Below are 17,087 nucleotides of genomic sequence, written 5' to 3'. Positions count from 1 at the left end.
GGCATGTCGAATTTATTTGAGTCATATAAGAATCTAGTAGAAGTGGTTTACATGTGTTACTGGGAATCCACGCTCCACCGATGCTCGGTTCGTATGTACCTTTAACACTTCAGGTGTGAAAGTATTAGGGGAATAATAGAAATATGCATTTTTATCAACGATAATTATTTCTCCAGGTTGTGAAAAGTAAGTTGTCTTTTACTGCTCTATTGTTTATCTAGGTAAGAAAGGCCAGTATGTGTGGACAGATGGGCAAGACTCAGAGTCTATTTCTAAAGGAGTGTACAATACCTACACAAGCAAGAACTTGAGATACTCACAGGTAAGACAAACAAAAACACAATGTGTTAGTCAACTTTTTGCTTCCTGGCGTGATCAACCTTTTGCCACATGAAGGGGATTCCCCAGGATTTGGGGTACGGGGAGTTATAGTTTGGTCATTGATGTACAGGGAGTTCAATTTGTGAACCTACAGTTTGGTCACTAATGTACAGGGAGTTCAATTTGTGAACCTACAGTTTGGTCACTAATGTACAGGGAGTTCAATTTGTGAACCTACAGTTTGGTCACTAATGTACAGGGAGTTCAATTTGTGAACCTACAGTTTGGTCACTAATGTACAGGGAGTTCAATTTGTGAACCTACAGTTTGGTCACTAATGTACAGGGAGTTCAATTTGTGAACCTGTAGTTTGGTCATCAATGTACAGGGAGTTCAATATGTAAACCTATAATTTGGTCATCAATGTACAGGGAGTTCAATATGTAAACCTATAATTTGGTCATCAATGTACAGGGAGTTCAATATGTAAACCTATAATTTGGTCATCAATGTACAGGGAGTCCAACCCAAGCATACCTTATCAACCAACCCATCATTCAAAAATTTGTAAGCTATCTGGCAATCTTTTGAGGAAATATATGTTTGAGGCCAATGTCCCTTGAAATGACAGCTGGATGATTCTCTAGAGAAGGCCTTGGCTACATGACTTAGCTACATGACTCTCTGGGGAAGGCCTTGGCTACATGACTTAGTCAGCTACATGATTCTCTGGGGAAGGCCTTGGCTACATGACTTAGTCAGCTACATGATTCTCTGGGGAAAGCCTTGGCTACATGACTTAGTCAGCTACATGACTCTCTGGGGAAGGCCTTAGCTACATGACTTAGTCAGCTACATGACTCTCTGGGGAAGGCCTTGGCAACATGACTTTGTCAGCCTTGTGCTACATGATTCTCTCCCATTCTCCCCATGTGTCATCCCAGTGGAGCCGAGATTTAATGACTGTACCCCCGCAGGGACGACGCATGGGGAGGCGTGTGAGAGGCGTAGAGACTATTAAAAGATTAGGCGGTTTTTCTTTCATGTACGTCCACCATATTTAGTTACAGGATTCGTAAAGCCATGGTTCAACTCGTTGTGAATGCAATCTTAGTCAGCCTTGAGCTACATGATTCTCTGGGTAAGGCCTTGGCTACATGATTTAGTCAGCTACATGATTCTCTGGGTAAGGCCTTGGCTACATGACTTAGTCAGCTACATGATTCTCTGGGGAAGGGCGTGGCTACATGATTTAGTCAGCTACATGATTCTCTGGGTAAGGCCTTGGCTACATGATTTCGTCAGCTACATGATCCTCTGGGGAAGGCCTTGGCTACATGACTTAGTCAGCTACATGATTCTCTGGGTAAGGCCTTGGCTACATGATTTAGTCAGCTACATGATCCTCTGGGGAAGGCCTTGGCTACATGACTTAGTCAGCTACATGATTCTCTGGGTAAGGCCTTGGCTACATGATTTAGTCGGCTACATGATTCTCTGGGGAAGGGCGTGGCTACATGACTTAGTCAGCTACATGATTCTCTGGGGAAGGGCGTGGCTACATGATTTAGTCAGCTACATGATTCTCTGGGTAAGGCCTTGGCTACATGATTTCGTCAGCTACATGATCCTCTGGGGAAGGCCTTGGCTCCATGACTTAGTCAGCTACATGATTCTCTGGGTAAGGCCTTGGCTACATGATTTAGTCAGCTACATGGTTCTCTGGGGAAAGCCTTGGCTACATGATTTAGTCAGCTACATGATCCTCTGGGGAAGGGCCTGGCTACATGACTTAGTCAGCCTTGTGCTACACAACTCTCTGCCCTAATTCAGAATGAGAAGAGCCAAGTGTTAGCAAGGTCATGACCTAAATATGGGGGACCTACATGAAGGGAAGACTGCTTAATCCTGTAATGGTCTCTCTGCTCTCACATGGCTCCCCATGCGTCATCCCGTGAACTGTTGAATTGAGCCGAGATCTAATTACTGTGCCCCTGTAGGGACGACACATAGGGAGGCGTGTGAGAGGCATAGAGACCATTACAGGATTAAGGGGTCTTCCTTTCATGTAGGTCTGCCATATTTTTATGTCGTGGCCTTGCTAGCACTTGGCTTTTCCCATTTTGAGCGTGAAAGCCTAGGCTACATGACTTAGTCTGCCTATTGTTACATGAGTTATTTATTGTAACTTAAGTCACTTTTTATGTACAGACACAGATGTGTCTGTACATATAGCCGTCATCTGCATCTGTCGTCGCCGTCGCCGTTGGCGTGCACTTTAACCGTAAACACGATAAGTGAAAAACCGTTTTGCCTTTTGGCTTGAAAGTTACAGAACTGATGAATATTCATAATACGCCGGTCAAGTTCGAAAATCAGCATGATCAGGCTATTTTTAGGGAAGTTATGCTGTTTTTTCAATTTTTTCAGCATATATGCAACACTGATAACACAATATAAGAAAAACAGATAGGCCAATTGTCATTGTACTCACAGGAGTGGTCAATCTTACTAAAACATAGCTTGAGTATGAAAATCAGCATAATCCAGCCATTATTTTAGAAGTTATGCTGTTTTTCACATTTCCTCAGATTCAATTCTTAGGCATGTTAATAGTCTCATTATTGAACTAATAAGATACGTAAAAGTGTTTGTTTGACATTTCCTGCATCTTTACAACATTGTCAGTTGATTATGTAAAAATGAGGGTAAATTTGTTATCATGTATTGTGTAATGAAGTGTCAAAAATGGAATTAAACACATATCATTGCAGTTTGTCAGATTCAATCATCCACTATGTTCAGAATCTCAGAATGGAGGAAATTGGACATTTAACACTGTTGTATTGATATTTTTCCCATCTCATCAATTTTCTTAGTTGGTCATATAAAAATGGCAGTAAACTGTTAATTTTGTTTTATGTTAAAAAAGTGTTAAAAATGGAAATAAACCCATTTCAGAAAAGTGCTGTCTTGTTTACATTTTGGCATTTTCAAGATGTGACTTTGAAGTTCCACGGGCTTGAAGACCTTTGCTAGTCACATTTTCTGAATATCCATGATACTAATATTTTATTATTAAAAATTGATGGTCATTATGCTGTTAAACATTATGTAATGTTGCATCAAAATAGAAGAAAACACAATTTTTGGTGTTGCTGCCATGATGACCATTATGGGAAAACCATGTTACTTATGACTGTCTAACTTTCAAAAAAGAAACACAGGGCTAAAATGCAGCCTGAGTTGGAAAAGCAGTCTAATTAGCTTCTTTTTCTAGAAGTTATACATTTTAGTGAAATATTCATTATTATCTTTTTGGCATATTCATTGTGGGACTCAGAACTCCCATGGACATGAAGCTGAATGGTAATCAAATTTTCTACATGTCCTTGCTATTTATAGTCAATAATCAAAAATTGGTGATAATTATTCTATAATTTATTATGTAATGTTACATCAAAATTGACAAAAATCTTTTTGCACTGCTACTGGAAACATTATGAAAAGAAAATTGTTACTTATTATTATTTTTAACATACAAGTATGATTTTTAGGATTGGCATGCAGTTAAAATTAGAAAGCCAGGTCAATTGGTCAATTATTTTATTATTGAATTTATGCAATTTTGTGTGAAATTTTCATTTTTCTCATTCTGGCACTTTCAAAGTATAAACTTGAACTCTGATGGGCGTGAAGCCTTATGCTTTTACTTTCGTCGGTGTTACCTGTTGTGCATAATTAAAATTTGATATTGACTGTGCAGTTAAACATAATGTATTATTGCATCAGAATTGGTAGTCTCCTATTTTGTACATTATTGTTTTGTGCTTTTCTTAAGATGTGACTTATGGGCCTGAAAGACCTTTGAGAGGGTTAGTCTGTAAATTTCCCTTGGATTCAGATTCAGATTCTTTATTGACAAACACCTTCACATAAAGGTATAATCAATTACAATACGATACTAGTGGCTAGAACATAGAACAGACAAATAAATAGATAAATAAATATATATATATACATATAGATTAGCAATTGTTGAAATCAGTGACTGTACACATGTATACGAATGTCGCATTCCATAATCAATTTACCAGGTTTGATCTACACGCCCAGTCTCTGCTGACAGCGCATAACGGGTCTCACACTGGTACTATGATCTGGTTTGTACGTGCGCAGAAAGACTTACTCTCTTCTCCATGCATTTCTGTACAAATATGAGGAGGGGCGTAATCACATCCATTTCTTTTGTATTCATGATGTGTATAAACATATCCGGGGGAGAGAGGGCATTAGTATTACACAGGAAACTTATATTTTCGTAGAAAGCCGCCCGTAGTTCCTTATAGGCCTCGCATTTCAGAATAAAATGCACTTCATCTTCAACCTCTCCGGAATTACAGATTTGACATAATCTTAGGTGGGGTGGGGTTGGGGGTTTACTGTACCTCCCCTTCTCAATATGGAGTGAGTGGGCGCTGATTCTTAGTTTGCAGAATGTAGCCCTCCGTGCTTTATCAAAGGTCAGCACATAATTTTCGGTCTTAAAATCCTTCTTAAATTTTGTATATGTTCTAAGTTTGCTACTTTTCTTAATTGCCTCCCCCCATTGATGCTCATACGCTTTCTCGAGAGAGACCCGGATATTTTTTGTTGAGACATTAATCGGTTTGGCTAATGGTCTATCCCAACACTCGACTTCATCACTAATTTGGAGTATTTGCTTTATGCCAAGGGACCAGGCACCACCTTTACTTTCAAATCTGTCTGTGTCGAGGGCTAAGGTGGCCAGGGATTCTTTACCCATAAAGTTAAGCTTATTGAGGTGAAACCAGTATTTTGTTGCCAGGGCAAGCATATGAATTAACACTGGATAGCTTCCTAATTCGCCTCTGGCTGCTAGATTAGATGCCTTCCTGTGGACCCCCTTGGGTATCACTTAGCTAATTTCAGAGTTATAAAGTTATTTGCCTAATTAATAGGTCTTTAAATGAGATTACATAAAGCACACATGTTGATATTTCCCTGTAAACTCCCAAAGGTTAAGCTCTCCGCTAGATTGATAATAAGGAAGCAGTGATAAGTATGCATGTAAATTTTGTTTAATATTGCAAATAAGTTATATATATATATATATATATGATACCACCTAAAAAAAACCCATTCCGAGACGTCAGAGACTACGTTTCCCTTGTCCCCGGATCAACACACAAAGACGCAGTAGACATGGGCTCATTCCTTGTAACGGTTAAGGACAGCAAAATCCCACTAAACCGACTATCACAGGCGCAGTACATGGAAGGGGCACTCCGTATTGGAAAAGAGATCATCAACGTTGATAAGGCCGGCACTCAGTCTCTTATGAATTACATGAGCTATCTCATTAAAATCAGCACGTTTGCACAAACTTTTGAGTGGGACAGTGTGGTATATATATATATATATATAAACTCGAAGATTAAAAGTTTGAATAGCAGCTTCATTGGAATTATATTTACCTCTGCCAAGGAGGTTATGTTTTCACCCCTGTCTGTCATCAACATAACTCAAAAAGTTACGGACCGATTTTGATGAAATTTTCAGGAACTGTCGGAAGTGGGCAAGGAGGACAATGATTAGTTTTTGGTGGTGGTCCGGATCAGTAATCAATCAATAAGCAATAATAATCAACAGTTGCTGTCTTGGCAGAGGTCTGCGCTCTCAGAGTGCTTTTCTAGTTTTGTTATGTTTTCCTTTTTAATTTTCAAACACTGGCATTTGTGACTTTTAACTCTCATCCGCCTGAGGCTCTGCACATTTTCTGTATTTCCACATAAGCAGTTGTATTGTTTTTTATGTCTTTAAACATTATGTAATATTATTTTATGCACTGTCATCATTTTTCAAAAATTGAGACTTTCATCATGTGAATTTGAACTCTCATGGTCCTGAAACTGTAATCTTATTGAAGGGGTGGATTGAGACCATCTTCTGGGTCTTCCGGAAGACGGTCAAGTTATTAAGTTTATATTGACTGGTATCTATTTTTTTGTGTTGGAAGACCATCAAAATGGAGGATGGATCAACATAGATACTTTGGAATACTGTCAGAAAATATCTCTGGGTTCGCTCCTGTTATTGACCATGGTACCTGTTGTGCATGATTAAAATTCAGTGTTGAATGACAGTGCTATTATAAGCATTATTTATTATTGCATCAAAATTGACAAAATGACCTATTTTGCATCTTTATTTTCTGTTTTTTGTCTGTACATTTGACAGCTTTGCTGCCTTGTGTAAAATTGTTCCCTAGGTGGCACCACTTGACATGTACACAGAGTCCAACACAGGCACCAACCTTCCTGCTCAGATTGAACTGTATGCCACCAACTCTCACAGCTATGATTTCCTGTTCATTGCCAAGGGTGGTGGCTCTGCCAATAAATCTTTTCTGTTCCAACAAACAAAAGCTGTGCTGAATCCCAGTAAACTGCTGGAGTTCTTGGATGCTAAAATTAAGGTAAGTTGACAATGCACAAGTTTGTATGTTTACATTGTATATAACTATATCTGTTTTAAGACCAGCTTGTAGATATGTGGCTGAAGTTCCTGGGCCATGATCAAGATGAGAGCTGAGCAACAACAACAACAACAACAAAAATAAAAAAGTTCCTGAATTATGTTTTATTGAGAGAGCTGAAAACTGAATATAAAAATAAGTTCCTGAATCATATTTAATGACAGAGCTAAAAATTGAAGGTTCTTAATGAGAGAGCTGAAAGGATGCTGCAAGGGATCTTTGTTTTTGTTTTCCACCACAGAAAAAATGCATGTTGTGGTTTGGCTCTTTTGGTTATTATTATTATTATTATTATTATTATTATTATTATTACAGACCCTGGGGACGGCAGCATGCCCACCCTACCATCTGGCAGTGGTGGTAGGAGGAACCTCAGCAGAGTTCAACTTGAAAACTGTGAAACTGGCCTCAACAAAATACCTGGATGATTTACCCACATCTGGTAGGTGTGTCTACTCTGAGTGTCAGTTATAGTGAATGACTTGTCCACATCTGGTAGGTGTGTCTACTGTAACTGTCAATTATGGGTGAATGACTTGTCCACATCTGGTAGGTGTGTCTACTCTAAGTGTCAGTTATGGGTGAATGACTTGTCCACATCTGGTAGGTGTGTCTACTCTAAGTGTCAGTTATGGGTGAATGACTTGTCCACATCTGGTAGGTGTGTCTACTCTAAGTGTCAGTTATGGGTGAATGACTTGTCCACATCTGGCAGGTGTGTCTACTGTAACTGTCAGTTATGGGTGAATGACTTGTCCACATCTGGCAGGTGCGTCTACTGTAACTGTCAGTTATGGGTGAATGACTTGTCCACATCTGGCAGGTGCGTCTACTGTAACTGTCAGTTATAGGTGAATGAGTTGTCCACATCTGGCAGGTGCGTCTACTGTAACTGTCAGTTATAGGTGAATGACTTGTCCACATCTGAATGTGGCAGAATGTGATAACAATTCTGACTTTTGCCACATTCTAGGTAACAAACATGGCAGAATGTGATAACAATTCTGACTTTGTCCACATTCTAGGTAACAAACATGGCAGAATGTGATAACAGTTCTGACTTTGACCACATTCTAGGTAACAAACATGGCAGAATGTGATAACAGTTCTGACTTTGACCACATTCTAGGTAACACACATGGCAAAATGTGATAACAATTCTGACTTTGGCTACTCTGTAGGTAACGAACATGGCAGAGGCTTTAGAGATTTGGAACTGGAGCAGCAGATTCTAGAGTTGACTAGAAAAGCTGGAATCGGAGCACAGTTTGGTGGAAAGTATTTTTGTCATGATGTGCGTGCTGTACGTCTCCCCAGGCATGGAGCTTCCTGTCCTGTGGGTATTGGAGTCTCCTGCTCAGCAGACAGACAGGTCAGTGTGCTTTATATATATCATACATATATTACGTGGTATTAGAAATCATACTCTGGATATAGGATGTACTACGCAAGTAATTTTTTTAAATAAAAACAGTTATTAAAATAGTTATAAATGCTACTTCTAGGTACTTCATACATGCAGACTGCTCTCATCTAGGTATGGGATCATAAATACGGGTTATGTTGTAAAATGGCTTCTATCATGTTTGTTTTAATTTCTGTGTTTCTATGAACTGTACAGATATTATTGAAGAGATGTTCATGTCTTACTCTAGGCTGTTGGAAAGATTACAGAGGAAGGTGTATATCTGGAACAGTTGGAAACAGATCCAGCCAAATATTTACCTGATATTTTACCACAGAATTTAGGTGGAGAAGTAATTAAGGTGAGTATCAGTACCAAATATTTACCTGATATTTTACTACATAATTTAGGTTAGAAGTAATTAAGGTGAGTATCAGTGCCAAATATTTACCTGATATTTTACCACAGAATTTAGGTGGAGAAGTAATTAAGGTGAGTATCAGTGCCAAATATTTACCTGATATTTTACTACATAATTTAGGTTAGAAGTAATTAAGGTGAGTATCAGTGCCAAATATTTACCTGATATTTTACTACATAATTTAGGTAGAGAGGTACCGTACTAGGATTAAGAATGTGTACATTTACCCCGTGGACCATTTGAAGATTACACTGCGATTAATGCGGTGGAAAATACAATAGAGAGAGTGTATAATGATAGGGTCGCTAAATGATTGTTGACGGCATATAGTAACTAGCCTAATCCCCTGGTCGCCTGGGTAGCCACGCCCCCTTAGAGTACATATGTAAACAAACGGTCTCCCGTAGCGAACTATCCTTTTGTTCAACAGCTTCGCGCGTGCAGCTGATTATGTATGTAGTGACACTATAGCTAACTGCATATAAATTTGTGCTAGCTGTTATTTGATTCATTCTGCTGTGTCGGATGTTGTGGATCAGCCCACTGGTTCGTTGACTTATGTTTTTCTGAAGATTGGTGGTGCAGATTTTGAGTGCTTAATTATTTACCCTCCTTCTAACAAGAGAAAGGGGAAGGGAGATAAAAAGAGAGAGTGTCAAATGAAACGGGTAATGAGTAATACATTACATTAAATAAAGGGACTCGCGGTGGAAGAAACGATAGACAGTTTTGCATCAAGGTATGCCATTATAATCCGACATGGCCCATAACATGATCCATAACATGACTCATTGTTGTATGCCTTATATTTGTGCCGACTTATAATTTACTCTGTCGGATGTTGTGGATCAGCCCACTGGTTCGTTGACTTATGTTTTTCTGAAGATTGGTGGTGCAGATTTTGAGTGCTTAATTATTTACCCTCCTTCTAACAAGAGAAAGGGGAAGGGAGATAAAAAGAGAGAGTGTCAAATGAAACGGGTAATGAGTAATACATTACATTAAATAAAGGGACTCGCGGTGGAAGAAACGATAGACAGTTTTGCATCAAGGTATGCCATTATAATCCGACATGGCCCATAACATGATCCATAACATGACTCATTGTTGTATACCTTATATTTGTGCCGACTTATAATTTACTCTCGTTCATTTCGTGAAACTATTTCCTTGAATAAAGTTTTGCCTGTATAAATTAACTTTGTGACATGAAGTAATTAATAAAACGCGCCTGTTGAAAAGGGGGCTTTTCGTAAATAATAAAGGTTCACTATTCAGAAAAATATCGTCGCCGTTCGTCGCCGCTACCTTCAGGAAAGCGTACCCTCCGCGTGGATCACCGGCATTTTTGATTATCTGACAAATTAGGGCAATTTACGTTTTAGCTAATAATTCTGAATTTACTAATATTTTGGATTAAATTCGATGTCAGATTCATAGCAATGACGGAGAGCCGCCAGAGTAACTGTTTAATTTTCTAAACTAATCAAACTAGAACGCGTGGCGATAAAATGTGTCGTTAGATCTTGTAAACACTCAGCGAAATGCACCTAGTGACTACAATGTGTATATTCAATGTGCCGTCACTTAATTTCTTTCTCGATTTCATTAATTGACGATAGTAATTGCAGATAACAAGGAAGAGGAAATGCTGAAGACAAAACAACGTTGGGTCTTTCTGTGACTTTCTCCGTAAACACTTTTTATGTTGCTGTCAAAGAAAAAGGAGTCTAGATAGCGATTATTTAAACCACTGCTGCTGCTTTTGCAGGTAGACTTCCTTTATCATTTAAATGCTCCCCTCCCCCAGCAGACCCAACTTGATGCATGTACGTCTTGGTAGCTATAGTACAGATCGTGGTTCAAGTAATGAAAGGTTTAAGCACAAAACGATAATTTGAGGCTATTTTTTCATTCAAGACAAAATTAAGTATCTGTGGTGTGTGACTTTACAAAGCTTAATTTGTCCTTAAATATATATTCCAGTAGCATAGGCGAGCGACGTAATTGTAACCTCAACTTGAGGTATCCTCGATGAAAGCGGAGTACAAAAATTAACTTTTTTAAATATCGATTACAACATGCTGTACAATGATATTGAGACTAAAGGGTTTAATGGACTTCTTTGCCTTAAAAGCAATTCATTTCAAAATGAAAAGAAACAGTTTTTTCGGGGAGCGCGGGTAGACAGTTTACGTCAGGTGATTCGTTAAAGTCGAGGAGTGTTTCACTATCAAATGTGTAAATCATACAGTATATGTCATAAAACACTATAAGAAAGTTTTTTGTTACGATCTGCAACATTTGTTCATTTATATAGCAGGGCGAAGTTAAAGCCAGAGGTAAATAGAACCTAATACCGTAATCCTCCTCGTCCATTTATTTAAATCGTATCAAAACGTTTGATACACAATGTTCATTAAATTCATAATTTTGGCGATTTATTAAAACCATATTGGTACATAAAAGTTTAAGATTAGCATAAGTTAAGCAACAACCAGTATGAAGAACAACGCCCTTTTTAAATGAGGCAAGACACCCTCTTCACACTGATTATAACCTTGAGAAAGACATTATGCAACTTAAGGCAAAGGAGTTATGCAAAGTTCTTTCAACTCGTGTGTGAATACAACACATTCTTTGTCACTTTTACAAGACAATGGAGGCGAGCAAGTAGAGTAATTACTATATACAATAAAAAGGACATTAGTATAGAAAGCTTACTTCGGGTCAGCCCTTTGTTTGTTCAAATGAAAGAGATAGATATCGCGCCGCGACTCCCTTTATTAAACCTTCGTGTGTTTGTGTAAAAGTGTGAAAGACAGGCAACGGTCTTTAGTCGCTGTTGATATTGTTCGCGATAAATATTGAAGTATAACTCCTTCGCCTGCATGTAAACGTGTTACTTTTCCTCATGTTCTCTATATTTCTTTTAGGTGGTTGAGACAATGGGATGAGATCGATAAAAGTAAAGGTTAATCTAAACAATTAGATGCGATTTTTGTGAAATGACTTATTAAGTGATGTGCATGTACCTAGCATGTTTAAATTCTTGAATTTCTAATTTGTTAAATCTTTCATACACGGCCTTATATATGTATTACTCTCAGGCCTTCGATATTATTGTGTTACACGGGACTCCTGGAAACCTGAAGCACAGGTCTACGGAGTCTTGTTATCCTTCATGCAGTTTTATGGCTGGGATGAACACTGCGAAGTAGAAACAGGCTTTACTTAGCTTTACTTGATGCAAGACAGTTTAAACAAAACCAGTCTGCAAGGCTTGCTTTGATTTGGCGTTAACCTTACACTGGTTTTAAAGGAACAAATATAAATATGTTCGTTATATTTTAACTAAATGCGTTCATTTGCACAGTTACACAGATAATATTTTTAAGTTGTCTGTCGTTCAGCACGCATTTTAGGCGAGTAGCTAAATAGTGACGGTGATCAATCCAAGCTCAATCTTGGCAAGTATCGTTTAGAAAATAGATCATGTTGAATAAACTTAATTACGCTTTAATAAATAATCAACACACGGTTCGGTTATTGTCACTTGAAAGCTTTCGATGAAAGACGTTCCATGAAATCACAAATCATTAGACGATTAAAAAATGGACATGTTCAAGGGGCAGTTTTTGTTTCAGCTAAAGGGACTTCAGGTTCAGGTAGAGGGTTCAGTTACGTGTTTCATCGAATGATAGCATCACGCCCTAGGTCTAAGCGAGTTGAATAGAAGCTTTTTATCCAAACATCCTACTCCTGACTACTGGGTTTGGACAAAGGTCTAGTAACATGCACTGTGCAATTACTATTAATGGATCAGATGCATACTTGATTGTTTTTCCTCTGGTGTCGCACGTATGCATCCTTTCTTGAGTGATCTAAAACAAGTCGCTAGTGTACCATGTTTCTCACTGTAGCAAAATATGTTCGACATGGTGTTTCTGAACGGCAGCCGGAGGCACAGTAATTGTATAGGCATGCTTTAAGCTTGTTCGAGAGATAATAACAGTCGGGTTTAACAATAGATAGCGAGCTATAGTAAGACCCCCTCCTCTTTAACTGATGATTTACACTTTTAATTGACCGTACTTTCGTATATTGTATGATCATACAGCCAGACTTCCCCCTGTTGCACGTTGTAGTTGGATTGTCATTGCGCCTATGTCAATGCACCTCATTTAATTTCATTATTATAATATAAGCATAATATAAGCAATATGTTATTTCCTTATTCCTCTTTCATTATCATTCATGTTTTATAAATACTGGAACGCTTGAATGCAGATATTTCAAATTAAAACGTAAGTACATAAATAAATTATACATTTATAAATTAATGCAATAGGAATTTTTTGAGACAGATTGATGCTGACGCTCATGCATTTCAACCAAACAAACAATAATTAGTTCAATTTTTGACTGCGGAAATTTCATATAGGATGAAATAACTGATAACAAATTTAACTAGCAGTTTGTTAGCAACACTAAAAACCAGCTGCGCGTGCCAAACTAGTGAACAAAAGGACAGTTCGCTTCGCGTGGCACGCCTTAGCATGGGTTTAGCCTCTTCAAGCTATGATCCTATCGCCGCAACAAACAATAGGGACGTTTTGGCTGATGTATCCTGCTGTTAATTACACCTAGTTACAGCGGATTGTCACGCTCGCGCTGGGCCACAGAAACCGGCGTCATGGGGTTCACTCGTATTAAGTATTGTGTTATTCCACCTAAGCTATTGTGTTTGTGCGTTCGAATTTTGAAGGGATTTATACGGCCCTCCATTGTTTGTCCGCCCCCTTCTATTCACAAGATAGGGATTAAAACATTTCGAATGTTGTTACACCGGTGTACAACGGAAACAAAATTATTCCGACCACTGTAATTAAGGTGAGTATCAGTGCCAAATATTTACCTGATATTTTACCACATAATTTAGGTGGAGAAGTAATTAGGTGAGTATCAGTACCAAATATTTACCTGATATTTTACCACATAATTTAGGTGGAGAAGTAATTAAGGTGAGTATCAGTACCAAATATTTACCTGATATTTTACCACATAATTTAGGTGGAGAAGTAATTAAGGTGAGTATCAGTGCCAAATATTTACCTGATATTTTACCACATAATTTAGGTGGAGAAGTAATTAAGGTGAGTATCAGTACCAAATATTTACCTGATATTTTACCACATAATTTAGGTGGAGAAGTAATTAAGGTGAGTATCAGTACCAAATATTTACCTGATATTTTACTATATAATTTAGGTTAGAAGTAATTAAGGTGAGTATCAGTGCCAAATATTTACCTGATATTTTACTACATAATTTAGGTTAGAAGTAATTAAGGTGAGTATCAGTACCAAATATTTACCTGATATTTTACCACATAATTTAGGTGGAGAAGTAATTAAGGTGAGTATCAGTGCCAAATATTTACCTGATATTTTACCACATAATTTAGGTAGAGAAGTAATTAAGGTGAGTATCAGTACCAAATATTTACCTGATATTTTACTTCATAATTTAGGTGGAGAAGTAATTAAGGTGAGTATCAGTACCAAATAGTTACCTGATATTTGACTACATAATTTAGGTAGAGAAGTAATTAAGGTGAGTATCAGTACCAAATATTTACCTGATATTTTACTACATAATTTAGGTGGAGAAGTAATTAAGGTGAGTATCAGTACCAAATATTTACCTGATATTTTACCACATAATTTAGGTAGAGAAGTAATTAAGGTGAGTATCAGTACCAAATATTTACCTGATATTTTACCACATAATTTAGGTGGAGAAGTAATTAAGGTGAGTATCAGTACCAAATATTTACCTGATATTTTACCACATAATTTAGGTAGAGAAGTAATTAAGGTGAGTATCAGTACCAAATATTTACCTGATATTTTACCACATAATTTAGGTGGAGAAGTAATTAAGGTGAGTATCAGTACCAAATAGTTACCTGATATTTGACTACATAATTTAGGTAGAGAAGTAATTAAGGTGAGTATCAGTACCAAATATTTACCTGATATTTTACCACATAATTTAGGTAGAGAAGTAATTTAGTTAAATGCAAGAACAGTAATTGATATACCTCATGTTTATAATATTTATTAAAACTTTGTTTAATTTTTTTGTAAAGCCAATGTGATCTTCATAGTGTTTGACATACTTAAGTTTTTTAAAAAATTCTAATTAAAATTTAAACTTTACTCTTGTTGTAATTTTATTACATCAAAGAAAGATAAGAATGATAAAAACAGTTATGAAATGAAGTGATTGCATTAATTTATAAAATAACCACTTACAACATTGCTAACAATTATGTGTGGTTAATATAATTTGGCATCATAGTACTCTTCATGTGATTCTAATGCTTATAAGATATACGGTAAAGTGCCATGAATTTCGAACGGCTCTTGAATTTCGAACGATCTTAAAATCGGCCGTCTGGAGTTTTTTCTGGACCATGAATTTCGGCCAGTAAGCAATTTTGCGCAATCTTGATTTCGTGAATTTCGTACACCTTAAAATCGGCCACCGGGCTATTCTCGCGCTTACAAAGATCTCACAGTCGGCAATGTTGCCCTAGCGTACCTTTACCTGAGTACTACGTGTGCGGCCCAAGGTGCAAGATAACGATCGGTACAGTTAGTTTAGGACGCTAAACAACATCGTCATATCCATTCATTCAGATAACAGTGGAATCTATTAAGAGTTGTACTGTCGGGCTGTTGTTTCTTTACCGCAGTATTCGGTGTGAGATAGCGATCGGTAGTTTTGCTGAGGCGCACATAAGCATTGTGAACAGTAGAGACCTCAGTAACAGAACAAAAGAGCAATATTAAGAGCTGCAATAAAGATTACCATTATTGCTTTCTTGTCTCGCTCAGATCGTTCACGATCTCCCGCTGACGATCTTCCGCTAATGAAGTCACTTGAAATGTACAGATGAATTGAAAAATATTTTTAAAAATTATAAATTCCAATGGGGCGGGATGGAGGGTTAAAAACAAACGAGGAACGATCTCCGGCTGACGATCTTCTGCAAACGAAAGCCACTGAACGAGTATGAGCTTTCTCGTTTCACTCGGCGCTGAAGTGCGACGCTGACGATACGAAAATTGCGTTCTCGTCTCGCCCTTTGGCTTACAAAGTCTCTTTAACAAATATGAAAATTGCCTCCTGGTCTCTCTCGGATTGCGAACGATCTCTCGCTGAAAATTTGAAATTTTCCTTTTTGTCAATCAGCTTTGTCAGTTGCCGTGCGTATGAAGGTCCGGAAGGTGTCCCCTTTCACAAATTGGCCTGTCGTTTGCTTAGTGTTTTGTCCCGGATGAAGATCACTCTTGTCACTGCTGCATACGGCGTGGAATGTGTATCTTAAAGTTCATAGAAACATTTTATTGTGTTTTGTAAGCTTTAGGAAGTAGTTTCGTCGTGACTGAATATCAGCGTACACTACAAAGTAGTACCATTCATCTGTGACGCATCATAAAAGCTAGGTACGTCAAATTACTCTAAGAAAATTTCTTACAACGTCCACGGCTGTCCCGACAAGCCAAGACGTCATAAAAAAAAGTCGCAAGCCGTCTATCTTCCTTTGTTTCTCTGGATCCTTGTTTAGCCCGATGATCAGATTTATCTAGTGCCCCCAGGTCTGCTGGAGCAGCTCTTTGAAAATAACACACAGGTAGATTTTTATCTGAGATAAATATCGCGTTCGATACACTCAAGACAAAAGCTACCTGTGAGCTGAAGGGCACTTTACCCTCTAATTAAGAGGTAAAGCAAGTTCCAGCTAGATGGAAGATTAAGATCGGTCTTCAGATGGTAAGGAGTATTGTTTACCTCAGTTCTGTGAAAGCAAACGAGAAGGGTGTCAGAACAATGGTGCATATATAAATTATAAAGAGAATTTGTACATTCAGGTGACGTTAACTTATAATCGAAGGGGATTTTCGATAATATTCCTTGAAAAGTACACTAGATTTATAGAGAATAATATCATGGTTGGCCAAAAAATTATATACGCACAGTGTATCCGTGCGTATGCCTGGTTACTCCCCTGTCGCAAACCAGCAAACTATATCCTGCTGACTACATGAAAATTGCCTTCTGGCATGGACAAAAAGTCCAAGCTTCTATGCTTGCTCGGATCGCTGACGATCTCTTGCTGACGAATATGGTAACGAAGTCCCTTGAACTAGTGTGGAAATTGGCTTATTGTCGCGCTCAGATCGCTCACTATCTCCCATTGACGATCTTCCAGTCCCTTGAACGAATATAAAAACTGCCTTTTCGGTTTACTCTAGATTACCTATCTCTCGCGTTTGTTTGAAGATGGTTTCAATGACAAAACGTACACG

General features: G+C 37.9%; 1 protein-coding gene across 1 annotated transcript in view; it reads left to right on the top strand.

Moving 5' to 3' along the window:
* LOC106174628 (uncharacterized) overlaps nt 1-17,087 on the top strand; it is a 38,801-nt gene that overhangs the window by 10,457 nt on the left and 11,257 nt on the right. Inside the window, exons 5-9 of the mRNA XM_086994948.1 lie at nt 222-322; nt 6,614-6,820; nt 7,196-7,322; nt 8,062-8,252; nt 8,536-8,646. Of these exons, the coding sequence (XP_086851074.1) occupies nt 222-322; nt 6,614-6,820; nt 7,196-7,322; nt 8,062-8,252; nt 8,536-8,646 (737 nt within the window). The remainder of the gene's footprint in view (nt 1-221; nt 323-6,613; nt 6,821-7,195; nt 7,323-8,061; nt 8,253-8,535; nt 8,647-17,087) is intronic.

Source organism: Lingula anatina, chromosome 9 (genome assembly GCF_051362555.1).
Source record: "Lingula anatina isolate TDL-2025a chromosome 9, LinAna3.0, whole genome shotgun sequence".
Classification (NCBI taxonomy): domain Eukaryota; kingdom Metazoa; phylum Brachiopoda; class Lingulata; order Lingulida; family Lingulidae; genus Lingula; species Lingula anatina.
This window is presented reverse-complemented; position numbering and strand designations above follow the sequence as displayed.